Below are 18,070 nucleotides of genomic sequence, written 5' to 3' on the forward strand. Positions count from 1 at the left end.
ACCGGGTAAACCCAAACCAGTAGTGCGGGTGAACTGGGACCGTCTGGAGGAGGCCCCTGTCCCAGAGACCTTCTCCAGCTTTTCTGCTGGAGCTGCTTTCTTGTTTTACGTTTGTCACAAAACGTGCAATAAATAAAAGAAACATGTAAAGACAAAGAAAGGACCACGCTCACTCCCACGTCTGTGTTTCACTATATTTATATTATATCATTAAATTCAATGTAGTACCTGAAACTAACCACACGGGGCGGACGAGCGGGCGGACGCCGCCGCCACCGCCGCCGCCCTCAAACACACGGTCCCAGCGAAGAGAGAAAAGAGACAGAGAAAGGCACAAAGAGTTCTGGAAACTGAGAGAAGGAACGAGAGGAGGAGAGGAGGAGAGGGAGAGGGGGAGGAGTAGAGGAGGAGAGGGGGAGAGGAGGAGAGGGGGAAGGTGCAAACGGACGAGTGCGAAGAAAAGACGAGTGGAGACGAACGAGAGCGAAGAAAAGACGAGTGGAGACAAACGAGAGCGAAGAAAAGACGAGTGGAGACGACGCAAAACAAACGGATGAAGAAAAGACGAGTGGAGACGAACGGATGAAGAAAAGACGAGTGGAGATGACGCAGAAAGTACGAGAGCGAAGAAAAGACGAGTGGAGACGAACGAGAGCGAAGAAAAGACGAGTGGAGACGAACGAGAGCGAAGAAAAGACGAGTGGAGACGAACGAGAGCGAAGAAAAGACGAGTGGAGACGAACGAGAGCGAAGAAAAGACGAGTGGAGACGAACAAGAGCGAAGAAAAGACGAGTGGAGACGACGCAAAACAAACGGGCGAGGCTCCGAACTGAGCGCAGACGCGACGCCGGAGCGACGCCAAAGCGACGCCGAACACCGAAGCGACGCCGGAGCGACGCCGAACACCGGAGCGACGCCGAACACCGAAGCGACGCCGGAGCGACGCCGAACACCGAAGCGACGCCAAACACCGGAGTGACGCCGAACACCGAAGCGACGCCGAACACCGGAGCGACGCCGAACACCGAAGCGACGCCGAACACCGGAGCGACGCCACGAAGGCACCAGGAGGAAAAGTTGGAGTTTTCATCGACTTTTTCTGCTGATTGTTTCATTTTTGAACTCTTGATGAACGAAGAAGAGGAGGAGGAAAGAGAAGTGCAGCCTGGAGAACGAGGCCTTAGAGCAAACATTTATATATATTTATATTTATTTATATAAATAAATATATAAAGTTTCTTTTCCTTCTTTTTTATCCCAAAAATAAAAAAAGGCACAAACACATTTTTCACAAGATGGAGTCGAAACAAGAGTCACACGGACACGAAACAGGGACTAATACTATTATTCTGACCGTCGTCCTCATCATTATTATTATCATTATTATTATTATTAATATTATTATTATTATTCTCTCCATCATCACTTTCTCCCCCAGCTCAGAGAAAGAGAGAGAGAGAGAGAAAGAGACGTTTACGGTCTGAGGTAAAAGTTTGATTTGACCCAAAACCTCCAAACTCCGTTCATAAATCTGTTCATTAAAGGAGTTTTTATGTGTAAAAATATCATTTTTAAAGCATTTAACTCTGTCTACAATCTTTATTTTAATATTAACTTTAGTGTTTTTGTGATTAAGTGATCAAATGTTTAGTTTATTAAATATGAGAGGAGAAAAAAGACCAAAGTCACTTTAGTTTGTCTGTTTTTTGTCTCCAAATGTTCTTTTATAATTTTCCATTTTAGTTTTTAAACCAAACTCCGTTCAAAAATCAAAGAAAGTAATATTATTATATTTATATTAGTTGATAAATTAAGTTTATTAAATATTAGAAGAACGTAACAGACCAAAGTCACTTTTTAGTTTTCAAACCAAACCTCATTCAAAAATCTGTTAATTAAGAGTTTTCTGTGTAAAAATATCATTTTTAAAACATTTAACTCTGCCTACAGTCTTTAATTTTAATATTAATATTATTAGTGTTTTTCTGATTAATTGATGCTAAAACATTTATATAATTAAACACGGAGACAGTTTTTATTAAGGTAGAAATCCAGGAGAGATGCTAACAGCCGTACGTGGCTAACAGTGGTTAGCTCGGGGCAGTACGGTGAAGGCATTCAAAGGTCTTTTTTAACCACTAATGCTGCTGAAAATAACAGCAAACCTCTGCAGCAGCATGAGAAGAGTCCCTACACACAAAACAAAGCAGTAATGGGCTCCTTCCACTGTAATGGACTTTACTATGAGAGGAGCTGGTACAGGGGCCAGTAGGTAAGTCTTTAAAACACTCTTTAATAAACTCTGGCTTCACTAACTACGCTGATGACGCTTTGTTGTGTGTGTAGGGACTCTTCTCGTGTGTGTGCGTGTGTGCGTGTGTGTGTGTGTGTGTGTGTGTGTGTGTGTGTGTGTGTGTGTGTGGACTCTTCTCGTGCTGCTGCAGAGGTTCGCTGACCTGACTCCACTCGCTCCACAGCAAAGTGACGTCAGGAAATCCTCGCACATGATTGGATAAACCGTGCTGCTTCAACCGCTGCCATGGAAACCGACCCGTGACGCTGATGAGAGCGACGTTTCCACCACTAAAAGCCTTCAGAGCTGTTCGCTGGTTCTTTAAAGATTCTCTGGATCGGAAACACGATGAAACAGCAGCGTCCATGTTGGCGCCTGCTTCCTCCATGACAGACGCCATTGTTGTCTGAATCACAACAGTCGCTTCTCAGCTACGTCACAGCTCTTAAACCTGATTGGCTCGAGCTCCTGAAACCACTTTGCTACGGAGCGACAGAAGCGAGGAGGAAGCGAGTTGTCAGGTCAGAGGTTTGCTGTTATTTTGATATTAGTGGTTAAAAAAAGACGTTTTTGATGCGTTCAGCGCCCCGAGCTAATCCCTGTTAGCCACGTCCGGCTGTTAGCGTCTCCGCTCATTCTCTAAACACGGGCTGAAAAAGAACCACGGGTCCATTTTCCCCGGACGCTTTAATGAGAGAGACAGATAAAAGCTGAATCAAGTGCTTTATAAAGGTTTTATCCTCTTTTAATGAAGTTAATTTGCTTTTAGGAAACACACTAATGCTAACGCGTGGATGCTAATGTCGTCGTTGTTGTTGTTGACTTTAATCCTGCACAACTTGAATAAATAGAGTTTTGAATGGAGCCTGCTGTGAGGTTCTGGGTCTACCCGCCCGCCCGCCGCGGTCGTGGCGTCTGTAGAGTAAAGTTTGGCGTCTGGTCGGCGTGCGCAGGACCACTGTGAGGTATCTGCTGCTGGCTTCACAGCGCCCGAGCTTCTCGCTGCGAGTCGTACCGGCAAAAGAAGTAAAAATAAGAAATGTACCGCTCGTTAGTGTTGTACAGCTGCTCTTCTCTCTCTCTCTCTCTCTCTCTCTCTCGTGTAGTGTTAGTACTTTTACTCCTCCTCCTCCTCCTCGACGCTGCTAACAAAATAAAAATACTGGTTATGAATGGCTATGATGTACGCCGCCTCATCCACTCTCACTCGCACACACACACACACACACACACACACACTCCTCCTCCTGGTCTTCCCTTCATCAGAAGAAGGAGTACTGGTTATCGATGGCTCGCGGCGCCCTCGCCCCGTCCCTCTCTTCTCCTTCCACGGCTTCCAGTTGGCGCAGAGGAGTGTCCCTGTCCCGCTCCTCCCAGTCCTCCGCTCCTCCGACACTACCGCCGCCGCCGCCGTTTCCTCCACTTCCTCCTCCTCCTCCTGTCGTCGTCGCCATCGTCACCGCAGCCGCTCCTCCTCCTCCTGCTCCATTCCCTCCTCCACTTCCTGCTCCTCCTCCTCCTCCTCCTCCTCCAGACTCCGTCTCGTCCCGTCTCTCCTGGGGGGGAGTCGGGGGCGGCGGCCGGCCCGGTGGTGGTGGCGGCGGAGGAGGCTGAGGGGGGCTACGGGGTCTGCTGGTCAAGTCTGCGTAGGAGAAGAAACAGACGAGAGAAAGAAAGAGAGGAAGAGGAAGAAGGAAACAAAAACAAAAGAAGGGGAAATGAGAGAAAAGCGTAAATAAAGGAGGAAGAGGAAGAAGAAGAGGAGGAGACGTGTGAAGTGTAGTCGGAGGAGAGAGAGAGAGAAAAAGAGAGAGAGAGAAAGTGAGTGGACGGAAGTCTGCGGTCATTGATGGAGAGTCCATGGGAGTCAACACACACACACACGCACACACACACACGCACGCACACGCACACACTATTTTTTGTATTTAGTTAAAGGCTGAATCTGTAGAATCTATGAAAACAAATCATAATATTTTGAGTAAAAATAGCGTTGGGCGTTGCTGGTTGCCAGGGTTGTCTGTTGTTGGGTGCAGCTACTGTAGGCTGGCACTGGGTGAAATGGAGTTAGCCAATCGTGCAGCTGCTTGGGAGCCTCAGTGAAGGGGGCGTTCTTTGTCCCAGCAGCTGAGTGAGCGGAGACGGGCAACAACCAGAGTCACTATAGGCCGAGCATTCACTCCATGGACTGAGAGAAAGGAGAGGAACGCCATTCAAAGGCACGCCCACATGGCTACGCTGCTCCTGGATGCTAACATCACTTTCATCTGCACTTAGCTGGAACGGCTAACGCTAACGGCTAACGCTAACTGTCAGTCAAACTCCTCTAATCCTTGTTTTGATGCTGTGATTTTCTGGAGGGGACGGGTTCAAACAGGCTCAAACAGACTCCGGTCTCCTGGAGCTACTGGGCCGGGTCTGACCAACCTGGCAACCCCACTGCTGGACTTCTTTTTTGTTGTTGGGACGACGATCTGGAGACTCTAGATGGAGCCGTTCTGATCGTTCTACAGATTCAACCTTTAAAGTCTCTCTCTCTCTCTCGCTCGCGCTCTCTCTCGCTCTCTCTTGCTCTCGCTCGCTCTCTCTCTCTCTCTGTCGCTCTCTCTCTCTCACTCTCGCTCCACTTACACACAGTCAGAGATGGGGGTTGATGGAGAGTCAGGATGGCGCGTGGTGATGACATCACAGGCTGTAGGCCGACTGCCTGCCCTGTCCCGGCCTGTAGGGGATGAGCCAACGGATACAGACGACAACAACAACAACAAACAACAACAGAGAGGTCAGAACAGCGATGGAGCAGAAACACGTGAGCACACGGACACCCACAATATTTGTGGGTTTTTTCAAGCGTAAAAGTGTAAAAGCGTTTCTTTATGAAATAAATCAACTTGAGGATTCGTGAATGTGCACACAGCGGTGGCGTCCTGTGCAACTCTCTGCTGCTCCAACAGCAGTGGATTCAAACCTTTACCTCATGAAGAGTATTTGTGATTATTTCCCTTCATCACTGATGAACTCACTTACCTGACGATTACATTGTGCTTGACAGAGGCGTCTTAGAGCGCACTCCCACTGTACCTCCGTCCCGTGCCCCGTGCTTTAGGGTCCTTGTCCCCCCCTCCAGGCCCGTTTGTACTCACACTACCGTACTCGTACACGTGCGCACGCTCATGCTCGTACACGTGCAAACGTGCTTTACTAAAGCCCACCTCTCCCAAACGGGCCGTGGACGGCGAGCGTGCCGCTCCTAGACGTGGTACGGTTGCACTCACACTGGTCAAAGGAACCAGACTTTAGCCGTGACACGTGCTGGGGCACGGGACGGATGTCGTTCAGGTTCAGTTTGTTCCCAAAGTTGCTGTTGGAGCAGCAGAGTTGCACAGGTTCTTCCTCGACATAGTTGTCAAAAGTAAAGCTGCAGAAAAAGAACAGTTAAAGTAGAAAAGCTCAACTTTTAACGACGGCTCGACGGGTTTGTCTATGCAAACACATGCAGCATATATGTGTTTATCACTTCTCGGTGTGTTTGGTTCATTACGCACTTGAAACTGGACGATGGAAACGATTTAAGCGTCTCCACGATGCGTCTTTACAGGGATCGAACTGGTTTTCTCTACGAAAGTGACGAGTTTTACTGGACATTCATGCAGCTGCTTGAGCTTTTCGACCCTTTCTGCACAAAAATGCACGAGAGATGAAGGATAAACGCCGGAGCCGTCAGAAGAAGCAGTGAGTCGTGTGTTTCCAGATCGTACCTGGCTGGCGAACGGCGGTGGCGCCCACGAAGCTGATGAGCGTGACGTCTGAGGCGCCGCCAGACTCCAGGGGGATCGGGTGCACGCGGAAGTGCTCCAACATGTCGAAGATGGACTGGAACCACAGGTGCTGCACTCGGCACTGACCGTCCTCGTTCAGGGACAGACGCAGGTGCTGCAGGACACAAGACGGGCACCGATGGATTAACATTCACTGTGTGTAAATATATACTGAATATGTAAATAATAAGAATGTAAATATATACTGAATATATAAATAATAAGAATATAACGTGATCGCTCAGAGGTGAAGATCTGCTGCACTTCTGTTTTATATGTGCATGTATATTAATGTATTAAATGTTTAAACACTACATGTACTAATATAAATAAATGTGCCAATGTTGCTGTTTTTATATATTCTTGCCTGTTTTGAAGCGAATGTCTAGTGACGTCTTATTTTGAAGGCCACTACTTCCTGCTTCGGCCCTGTGTTGTTTTGCTGAGCATAGAACGAGCGAACAGTAACGCGGTAAAGGTTCACGGTAAACTCAGAGTCTCGGCTTCTCCCGTTGGAGGGTGCGCTGCACTCACCTTGGCCTTGCCCTGGAAGTTGAAGGTGAGGACGTACTCTCCGCGCCGCGTCTCGCTCTGGCGAACCAGGAAGACGCCGTGGCTGGCCGGGCCGCCGGCCAACACCAGCTGAGCGGCTTTGAGGCGGGACAGGGTGCCGTGGAACCACTGGCACTCGCTGAGCGGGTGCTCCACCGCCTCGGAGGGCGTCACCTCGGAGAACAGGAAGGAGCCTGGAGGGGCGAGCGGCACACGAGACGCTTTAACGTGCAACAGAAACGATGACTGAACCCACACACACTAATAGGCCTGCTCCAGACAAAATAGATTATTGTTAGTAATGGTGAGAAATAACTAAATTACAGTAGATTTTTTTATCCAATCACTGGATTCCAAAAAGCTCCGACCGCTGCGGCCCTATTTTTTTTCACCTGTGGCGTCCGGCGTCTCAGCGAAAGGCGTGCCGAGGCTGGCTCCGCCCCCGCCCAGGATGCGTCCGTCTGGTTCGTCGAGAGGAGCGCGAGGCGGCAGCTCCGGGGGCAGAGGGTCCATCAGAGGGGAGGAGCCTCCGATGCCGCCGTAACACACTGACGACACACACACACACACACACACACACGGGAACTGAGTCAGAACTTCGCTAATGGCGCCTGGCGCTTGAAACGTCAGGCCTTTTTAAGGCTTTCCAGCACGGTATGAACCCGCGGGTCGGGTGTAGCAGAGGCAACGGTCGCAGACGTACCTTGTGAAAGACGGTCGACGATCTCCGGCGTCCCGCTGATGTCCAACGGTCCCACACACACACCTTCAGCGTCCTCCTGCTCACTGTGGGAGCAGGACAAAGGTGAAGGCGACTCCTCTGGACCAGCTGCCGGCCCACACTCTCACTCACACTCACACTCACTCACACTCTCACTCTCACACTCACACTCACACTCACACTCACACTCACACTCTCACTCTCACTCTCACACTCTCACTCTCACTCTCACTCTCACTCTCACTCACACTCACACTCACACTCACACTCACACTCACACTCACACTCACACTCTCACTCTCACTCTCACTCTCACTCTCACTCTCACTCTCACTCTCACTCTCACTCACACTCACACTCTCACTCTCACTCTCACTCTCACTCTCACTCTCACTCACACACTCACACTCACACTCACACTCACACTCACACTCACACTCACACTCTCACTCTCACTCACACTCTCACTCTCTCTCACACTCACACTCTCACTCTCACACTCACACTCTCACTCTCACACTCTCTCACACTCACACTCTCACACTCACACTCTCATTCTCACACTCACACTCTCACTCTCACTCTCACTCTCACTCACACTCTCACTCTCTCACTCACACTCTCATTCTCATTCTCATTCTCATTCTCTCACTCTCACTCTCACTCTCACACTCACACTCACACTCTCACTCTCACTCTCATTCTCATTCTCATTCTCATTCTCACACTCACACTCACACTCTCACTCTCATTCTCATTCTCACACTCACACTCACACTCACACTCTCACTCTCACTCTCATTCTCATTCTCACACTCACACTCACACTCTCACTCTCACTCTCACTCTCACTCTCATTCTCATTCTCTCACTCTCACTCTCACTCTCACACTCACACTCACACTCTCACTCTCATTCTCATTCTCACACTCTCACTCTCACTCTCACTCTCACTCTCACTCTCACTCACACTCACACTCTCACTCTCACTCTCATTCTCATTCTCACACTCTCACTCTCACTCTCACTCTCACTCTCACTCTCATTCTCACACTCACACTCTCACTCTCACTCTCATTCTCACACTCTCACTCTCACACTCTCACTCTCACACTCTCACTCTCACTCTCATTCTCACACTCTCACTCTCACTCTCATTCTCACACTCTCACTCACACTCTCACTCTCACTCTCATTCTCACACTCTCACTCTCACTCTCACTCTCACTCTCACACTCACACTCACACTCACACTCACACTCACACTCACATTCTCATTCTCACTCTCACTCTCACTCTCACTCTCACACTCACACTCTCACTCTCACTCACACTCACACTCACACTCACACTCTCACTCTCACTCTCACTCTCACTCTCACTCTCACTCTCACTCTCACTCTCACTCTCACTCTCACTCACACTCTCACTCACACTCACACTCACACTCACACTCACACTCACACTCTCACTCTCACTCTCACTCTCACTCTCACTCTCACTCTCATTCTCATTCTCATTCTCACACTCACACTCACACTCACACTCACACTCTCACTCTCACTCTCATTCTCATTCTCACACTCACTCACTCACTCACTCACTCACTCACTCACTCACTCACTCACTCACTCACTCACTCACTCACTCACTCACTCACTCACTCACTCACTCACTCACTCACTCACTCACTCTCTACCTGAGACAGATGCCGTCTCACTCTCTCACTCACTCACCTGAGACAGATGCTGATTCACTCACTCACTCACTCACTCACTCACTCACTCACTCACTCACTCACTCACTCACTCACTCACTCACTCACTCACTCACTCACTCACCTGAGACAGATGCCGTTCCTGATGTCGCTCAGCCAGGCTCTCATCTGCACAGCATCCCGCGTCTCGATCACGTACTGTGCCGATGCTTCCAGCTGGAGAGAGGAACACGAGGAGAGAAGCTTCAGATCGGACAGTTTACCATCGAACCACCTTCATAAATGATTTAAAGACGCTGCTGAGCTCGTCCTGATCTCTGAGCTCTGCTGTGTTTTGCTCTCAGATCAGTTTGGAAACGTGCGGAGGAGGAAACGTGGAGAAGTCTTCCAATCAGCGTTGGTTTTGAGGTGGATTTAAGTGAGGAAACGCACTCACACCTGACCTGATCCAGACGCATGTTCAGACGGCGGTTGGCTCTAATTCCGCTCGCTAACTCTTTTCTCTCTGGTGTGACAGCGGTTACCTGCAGCAGAAAGGTGTTCTCCTTGTCGGGGACCTCCAGCGCCGTGGTGCTCCTCACGTCCACGATGGAGCAGCACAGGACGGTCAGCCGCGGCTTCGATGACTGAGAGAAGAACCAGACAAAAACAACTCGATAACAAACGCTCTTTGGCATTTAATCTGTTTGTGTTTCTCATGTTTAACAGCTGCTAAAACACCGATAATAAAAAAGTTTTACTCACTTTAGGTGGAATGAAGAATTCCAAGTAGTACTCCTCTCCACGTTCCCCCCCTTCTCGGTCTCTCTCTCTGAGGACCAGGCGACACTTGTGCCAGCGTCCTCCTCTCCAGGGCACGTTCCCTCCGCTGGCGAGCGGCTGCAGCGGCCCGGCTTGAGCGCCAGCAGACGGAGCCGAGGCAGCGTTGTTGTTGTCCGTAGCGTGATGCAGCAGGCCGAACGAGAAGCCGGAGAAGCCGTGGCTTCCGCTCAACTCGTCGTTCGATGAGCTGACGCTCACCCCGCCCTCCCGCACCAGCCGCCCCACCTTTCTCGGAGGTCCCATGGCTGCGGCGGCGGCGCTGCTCGGAGGCAGCGCGGAGGAGGCGGAGGAGTGAGGGCCGGCGGCGGTCGGGGTGAGGACAGGAGGGGGGGATCGTGACAGTCTGAGTTTATCGAGGCGGTGGCTCCACTTCTCCTTCTCGCTTCCTTCACCGTTGCTCCGCCGCCGATCACGAGCAGCCTCAGAAAGAGACAGCGAGGTGGCGCTACTTGAGGATGAGGGGGGCAGCGAGGAGGAGGAGGAGTGGGGGAGGGAGAGGGGCATGGACAGGGAAACAGGCATGGAGGAGGTGGGGGTAGGAGGTTGTGTACCAGAGTTCCTCTTTGAGGACGAAACCAGGGTGGGGTCCTGCACGCCCATCGTGTAGCTGTAGCTGGAGGGCAGCTGGCTCTGGGCGGAGTCACTGGAGGAGCTTCGCCAGTGCAGGATGCCCCGGACGCTCCCCCGCACACTACGACCCACACTCCGCAGAGAAAAGCGCTTCTTCAGTTTGTTTTTGGAGGAGTTGGGCGTACTGTTACCTTTGGAGCCGGGCGGAGGAGAGACCGAGGACGGTGGAATCTGAGGAGTGTACGAGGGGTCGGCGCCGTCCACCTCTGCAGACTCTGCGTCCCGCTCTTCTGGCTCAACGTCCTCCCCCACAGACGCCACCCCTAACCAGCTGTCCTCCTCTTCCTCCACTGGAGCTTCCCCGTTCCCAGGGGCCATCATGGCGCCCCTGTCCTCACGGCGCCCGTTGTTCCCCCCGACTGAGGAGCAACACGACGACGACGAAGATGGAGGCAGGACTTGGCTGTGGGCGTACGAGTCCTGAAACCTGTCCCCGCTGCGGTTCTCCAACACTAGCCGTGCCGGCGCAGGCTTGGATGAGGCCCGCGTCATGTTCATCGGGGGACACGGGAGGACGGCTCCCCCGGACACAGACAGGGGTGAGACCGCTTCCTCTTCCAGAGAAGTAGCGTCTGACTGGGGAGCCCAGCTCGCCATGTCGTCCCTCCCAGAAGCACAGCTCGGCGGGAGCGCCCCCTCCAGCTCACTCTGGAAGTGCCGGACGAAGCGGTCGGTGAAGCGCCGGCAGAAGGCGGCCGCTGAATCCGGGGAGTAGTGCGGGTTTTCCAGGAGGAAAGCCCGAAAGTGGCGTGCGAAGTCACCGGCTGCGACGCGGGCGTGGAGCTCACAGAATTCGGTCCAGCTCAGGCAAGGTGAGGGGGACGGGGTGGGTGTGTCTGACAGGGAGGACGGGTGAGCCTGGGGGGGAGGGCTCACCAGGGGGGGCAGGGGAGGCGGCCGCGGGGACAGAGGCAGCAGAGAGGGAGACGGAGGGGAAGGAGACGGGGAGGGGGAGGGAGGTAAAGGGGAGGAGTTGGCCGCCCGCGGGCTGGGCGGGGTTAAAAGAGAGCCGTTCATTCCGGCTGACTTGGCGGCCAATCAAATCAGTTCAAACACACAACAGGAAGCTGACGAGGTTGCACAGCTGGGGGAATCGAGCGGGGGCAAACACGGCACATTGGTCTGATCATTGACAGGTGGGTGTGAACTCACGCGTGCTGCTCCACCCATCTAAACACCACGCTTGAAATGCACCGGACCCACGCGAGAGCGGCTCAGAGGGCTCAGATATCTCCGCGGCTACGCTTTCTGCTACATTATTTTGTGCGTTTAAATACTTTAGCGCCTCAGCGAGGAGAGATGGGACTCGGGCGAGCTGCGGGTGGAGGAGTGGAGGAGGTCAGATGTGTGGGACGCACGAGGTCGGCCCCTTCTTCACCGTCTGTCAGACATCCGGAGAAACGTCGCCACATCCTGAAGAAACACAGACACAGAGGAATCACAAACACGTTCCTCTCTGACCCACGGAGCAACAGCACAAAATACAATACAGTAAAGAAATCATAAGGCTGATGCAGAATTTCTTGAGCCGATTTTACTTTTTCTTCCTCAATTTACGTCACAAAAACGACACAATGATAAACTAATGTTACGAGTCTCAAATTTTAAAAAAGGAACATTTATTGAACTTAAAAAAGTCGTCTGCAGCGACACGGAGCTGACTGTGGACGCCTGCGGCCCGATGCACGTAAAAAAAACCTCAAATATAGAACGATAACAGCCGGACGATGTTTCCGTCTAAACCATGGTGTCAAAGTGATCCAGTAAAGAGCCGTGTGGCTGAAGGTTTTCATTCCAACCAATCAAAAACACACCTGGTCCAACAAACCAACTGTGTGAAGACAGTTCAGGTGATTGAGTAAGTCAAGTCAGGTGTGTTTTTGCCTGGTTGGAATGAAAACCTGCAGCCACAGCGACTCTTTACTGGATCAGTTTGAGACATGTGGTCTAAACTAAACTGCAGTGCAAAGAAAAGGGAAACAGGAGATGAAGGTGTGCATGAAGATGTAACAGACATACTGCACAAAATATCAACTGTATAAATATAATGATATTGGAAATGATCGATTATCGTCTTCAATGGAAACGTATCGTGATGAAATCAGATCCTGATACAAAATTACTTCAACTTTATTTTATTTATTGATCCTTTGGGACGAACTCCTGCAAGGAAATTAAGTTTCCAGCAGCTTAAAAAAAAACACAGGAGGTTTTAAAAATACAGGATAACCAATAAACTCTTAGCTCAGGGGTCTGCACCCCGCGGCTCTCTGGCCACACGCGGCTCTTCAGCCCCTTTTCAGTGACTCCCCGAAGCGTTACCAGAAAATAATATGGAAATAAATAATGTGGTTTTATGTGTTTAATGTGTTTTTTGCACATTGGACAATCTTTAATCGATCAAAGGGAACACCTGTTCTCTTGGAGACATAAATATGAACTAAAACATGCGTCACATCACGTCCTGGCGCCTTCCCTTGCAGGTGGCTGACCCGCGCTGCTGCTGAGCTAACCATGGATAATCAGTGTTGCATGGACATATTCATTTGTTTGGACATGATGATGGTTCACCTGTGCTTGATATGAGGTGAGAAATTAGAGAACAACAACATTTTTTATAACAGGTAATAATAATAATAATAATAAGTAATAGGGATTAAAATAAATAAAGGGATAAAAAACATTAGAAAGTACAGAAAATAATAATAAACATAATGAAATAAATATAAATAGAAACAAGATTGAAAATAAATGAAATTGTATTTCCACATTTATTATTCTTTTATAAGATTAATAATGATGTAATGAAATAATACATTATATTTTTATACTTTAACTACATTTGACTGATTAAACTTTATTTATAAAAAGGATAAAAAATATTTAAAAATACAGAAAATAATAGTTTATATAAAAATATTTGAATAGATGTAAACAGAAAGAGTGAAAATAAATACAATTGTATCTCAGCATTTATTATTCTTTTAAAAAGAAGATTAATAAAGATCTAATGAAATAATAAAGTATATTTTTATACTTTAACTACATTTGACTGATTAAACTTTATTTATAAAAAGGATAAAAACGATTTAAAAATACAGAAAATAATAGTTTATATAAAAATATTTAAATAGATGTAAACAGAAAGAGTGAAAATAAATAAAATTGTATCTCAATGTTTATTTTTCTTCCATGAGGAAGATTAATAAAGATCTAATGAAATAATAAAGTATATTTTTATACTTTAACTTCATTTGACTGATTAAACTTTATTTATAAAAGGGATAAAAAGAATGAGAAATACAGAAAATAATAATTTATATAAAAATATTTGAATAGATGAATAAATAAAGGGTGAGAATAAATAAAATTGTATCTCAGCATTTATTATTCTTTCATAAAGAAGAGTAATAAAAGATCTAATGAAATAATAAAGTATATTTTTATACTTTAACTACATTTGGCTGATTAAACTTTATTTCTAAAAGGGATAAAAAAATTAAAAAACAGAAAAAAATAAAATGTATAAAAATATATTTAAATAAATTATTAAATATAGAAAGGGTGAAAATAAATAAAAATGTATCTCAACATTTATTAATCGTTCATAAAGAAGAGTAATAAAGATCTAATGAAATAATAAAGTATATTTTTTATACTTTAACTACATTTGACTGATTAAACTTTATTTATTGGACAGAAGGAACATTTGTGGTGTTTGTACTTTAACTACAGTAAAAGATAATTAAATTAAAACAAATAAAGTGTCAATAATAATTCATATCACATCCTCTCTCTCTCGTTAGCATGCTAACACGAAGTAGCTAACAACAGCTAACTAACGCCAGCTGGCTCACGGAGCTGCTGCTCATTAGCATCTTTATGCTAATTATATTAATGCTGTGATGCCTGAGACAATCCACACACTAATCACCATCACAACAACAACAACAACAACAACAACAACAACAACAACAATCACGAAAGAGTCCCTGCGAGCTAAGCTAACGGAGCTAAGCTAGCCGTTAGCCCCGTTAGCTTAGCTATTAATAAACCTGCTAACTGTTAGCTCTGCGTGTGTCGTGTGTGTTCCCTGCACCTGGGTGTCGCGGGCCGGGGCTTCCCTCCGTGTGTCTGCGCTGGAGCAGCCTCCCATCCCGCTACATGACGGGGAAAAGCTCGCTGTCGCTGCCAAATGTGAATATTGCTGCTGCCTTGTTGCCTGGACCCGTTCTTCTCGCTCTGCCCCGGACTCTCGCGAGAGTTCGGTCGTTAGCTCGGGGTTCGTTCGTTGACAGCTGAAAAAAAAAATTCTTAATAAAATATTTATTTTTATTTTTACTGAAAATATTTGAAAAACATGCCAGAAATGTATTTCTAAATGTGAAAACAATAATAATATAAATTTAAAAAATAAAACCAAAAAGAATGCTGGATTTTTTTTAAGAAAGTTAAAATAACAAGAAAAATAATCAAAAATGTATGAGAAAATAATATTGAGGCAAAATAAATCACAAATTTGTGAGGAAAAAAATCATAAATTCATCAGTAAAAAAAAGCTAAAAATTAGATGAAATAACAAGAAAAATAATCATAAATCTATGAGAAAAAAATGACAATAAAAATAATGAAGCAAAATCACAAATTTGTGAGAAAAAAAATCATGAATTCATGAATAAAAGAGGAAAAAAAATAAGATCAAATAAAAAGAAAAATAATCCAAACTTTGGCTCCTTCTCTTTGTATGACCTCAGGAAAAAGGAAAAACAAACTCTTTTATTTTGTTTTATTATTTAATTTGTTTTTTTATCTTTATCTAGAAAAATTCAGCACTTTACAACGTTCTCGTAGGAAAATTACATTTAAACAAACTCAGAACAGCTCTACTGACGATACAACAAGGTACAAACTTTAATAAATAAATAAACATAAACAAACATACACGAATAAATAACCATATTTAAGTGTTTAAAAGTGTCAGACAGTTTTATGCTTTCTTCCATTTTATCAATTTTAGAGATTTGACATTTATTTTAAATTAATTCAGAAACATTTTGATATGAGGAAGATTTCATAATTCTGTTTTTGTTTTTGTTTTAATGGATAAAAACTTTTAAAAACATAAAAAAACATCAGAACAGAGTCGATGGTTTTTGTCTCTGGAGGCAGAAAAAGTTTGTTTTATTAATTTCTACTTTACTGTTTTACTTTAATTCTATTTATATTATTACTTCATTATAAATATGTTTTATTTTATTGACTTTAATTGTTTTTTAAATTTTTTATTATAAAACATATTAAACATATTTTTAAAATAAAATACAATAAATTAAATATTCTGTGCAGTTCTCAGTTTATTTGTTTTCATCAGATTTGTGTGCGACGTTGTTGTTTTGTTGTTGTTGTTGTTTTGTTCTCGTTTGCAGAGCTCACTTCACTTCCTGCTCCTCTCTCTGTTGTCGATGAGGTCACTTCCTGTCTTCTTCTTCTTCAGCGTCCGTCCGTCCGTGCGTCAGAGGAGGAGGACGCTGACAGACGCACGGCTCCTCTGCAGATCAGCGTGAACCAGTAGAGCTGCAGGGGCCACAGCAGGGCCGCGCCCAGGTTGCACTGCCACGGGGCCACCAGGGGCACCGCCGACACCGGGATGGACGCGTACCTGCAGGACCACGCCACGCGTCATCAGTCATTACCACACTTTACACGAGCAGCAGAACGATACGTACGTCAACACAACACCGAGAGAGAACAACACATTAACAAAGAGATGAGAATAAAAATAATGTTAGGAGCAGTGAAAGTAAATAAACAGTAATAATATAAGAAGTGAGCGGATGAAGTAAACACCTTAAAAGTGCTGCACACACTCAGGGCGCCCTCCCACTGTGCCTCCGTCCCGTGCCCCGTGCTTTAGGGTCCTTGTCCCCCCCTCCAGGCCCGTTTGTACTCACACTACCTGGGCCTCGGAGAATGCTTCTTGCTGCCTATACGTCATCACGCCGTAACACGTCACACGCATTGATGACGTCATGGCGATGCGTGGCTTTGTTTCCAGATCTTTCCGTAGACCTCAGAGTTTTTGTGCGTCTTGTCGACTGTTTTTGAATCTTTTCATCGACCAAATCTGCAGTAAACACTCCACCTCCGCATCACACCAACGTGAACCTTTCACCGCCATTGTTTGAAATGTCCGCGCATGGTCCCTCCTTCTTTTTTCTACGTCCCAACAGGCGCACAGGAAATGACCTCAGAGCCGCCGTAGGCCTCGTGCTCGTACACGTGCGCACGCTCGTGCTCGTACACGTGCAAACGTGCTTTACTAAAGCCCACCTCTCCCAAACGGGCCGTGGACGGCAAGCGTGCCGCTCCTAGACGTGGTACGGTTGCACTCACACTGGTCAAAGGAACCAGACTTTAGCCGTGAGACGAGCTGGGGCACGGGACGGAGGCACAGTGGGAGTGCGCCCTAAAGCATTTTTCAGATCTTTAGAGAGCGGCCGGTTATCGTTACATGACGAGCTCCACACTGACTTATTGAAGCATGTGTAAGATTTCTGTGAACCATCTCATCTCCAGCCTCTGATCCTGGATCAGGTCTCGGGGGCAGCAGCTCCAGCCTCTGATCCTGGATCAGGTCTCAGGGGCTGCAGCTCCAGCCTCTGATCCTGGATCAGGTCTCAGGAGCAGCAGCTCCAGCAGGGACCCCAAACTTCCCTTTCCCGGGCCACATTAACCAGCTCTAACTGGGGGATCCTGAGGCGTTCCCAGGCCAGTGTGGAGATCTAATCTCTCCACCTGGTCCTGGGTCTTCCCCGAGGCCTCCTCCCAGCTGGACGTGCCTGGAACACCTCCCTAGGGAGGCGCCCAGGGTTCATCCTTACCAGATGATCCTGAACCACCTCAACTGGCTCCTTTCAACACAAAGGTGTGGTTGTGTGGTTGTGTGGTTGTGTGGTTGTGTGGTTGGTTTTGTGGTTGTGTGCGTGCGTCACCTGCTGTAGGCGAAGTACAGGTAGGGGAAGAGCAGCACGCGGCAGCAGAAGAAGGTGAGCAGCAGCAGGACGCCGTTGACTCTGTGCAGCAGGGTGTGCTGCTGCTTACACTGACCACAGAAGAAGAACGGGGGGGGGGGGGAGAAGAAGAACAGAGGGGGGGGAGGAGAAGAAGAAGAACACAGAGGGGGGGGGAAGACAGAGGGGGGGGAAGACAGAGGGGGGGGGGGAGAAGAAGAACAGGCGTTCACTGTCGTGCATGAGGCGTTCACTGACTCTTGTGTGAGGCGTTCACTGACTCGTGCGTGTGAGGCGTTCACTGACGTGTGTGAGGCGTTCACTGACATGTGTATGAGGCGTTCACTGACTCGTGCGTGTGAGGCGTTCACTGACGTGTGTGTGAGGCGTTCACTGTCGTGTGTGAGGCGTTCACTGACGTGTGTGAGGCGTTCACTGACTTGTGTGTGTGATGCGTTCACTGACTCGTGCGTGTGAGGCGTTCACTGACATGTGTATGAGGCGTT

General features: G+C 47.5%; 2 protein-coding genes across 3 annotated transcripts in view; both read right to left on the reverse strand.

Moving 5' to 3' along the window:
* Positions 1-182: 182 nt before the first annotated feature.
* On the reverse strand, positions 183-14,787 carry sh2b1 (SH2B adaptor protein 1). 2 transcript variants are annotated; one of them, XM_083931103.1, is made up of 10 exons: positions 14,654-14,787; positions 9,847-11,967; positions 9,627-9,728; positions 9,227-9,318; positions 7,368-7,450; positions 7,057-7,212; positions 6,647-6,858; positions 6,053-6,227; positions 4,926-5,016; positions 3,769-3,936 (listed from the first exon to the last, which is right to left on the reverse strand). In XM_083931103.1, the coding sequence occupies exons 2-10, from the start codon at positions 11,569-11,571 to the stop codon at positions 3,915-3,917; spliced, it is 2,658 nt and encodes an 885-aa protein (XP_083787229.1). In that variant the 5' UTR covers positions 11,572-11,967; positions 14,654-14,787; the 3' UTR covers positions 3,769-3,914. The 2 variants fall into 2 exon arrangements, with proteins under 2 accessions (XP_083787230.1, XP_083787229.1); XM_083931104.1 differs by lacking the exon at positions 4,926-5,016 and having other exon boundaries at positions 183-3,936.
* A 1,257-nt stretch (positions 14,788-16,044) lies between these two features.
* Positions 16,045-18,070, reverse strand: part of LOC310959728 (ceramide synthase-like) — a gene marked incomplete at both ends in the record, with an annotated part of 6,160 nt that continues 4,134 nt past the window's right edge. Inside the window, 2 exons of the mRNA XM_083931187.1 lie at positions 16,045-16,213; positions 17,547-17,656. Of these exons, the coding sequence (XP_083787313.1) occupies positions 16,045-16,213; positions 17,547-17,656 (279 nt within the window). The remainder of the gene's footprint in view (positions 16,214-17,546; positions 17,657-18,070) is intronic.

Source organism: Echiichthys vipera (assembly GCF_963691815.1).
Source record: "Echiichthys vipera genome assembly, chromosome: 17".
Classification (NCBI taxonomy): domain Eukaryota; kingdom Metazoa; phylum Chordata; class Actinopteri; order Perciformes; family Trachinidae; genus Echiichthys; species Echiichthys vipera.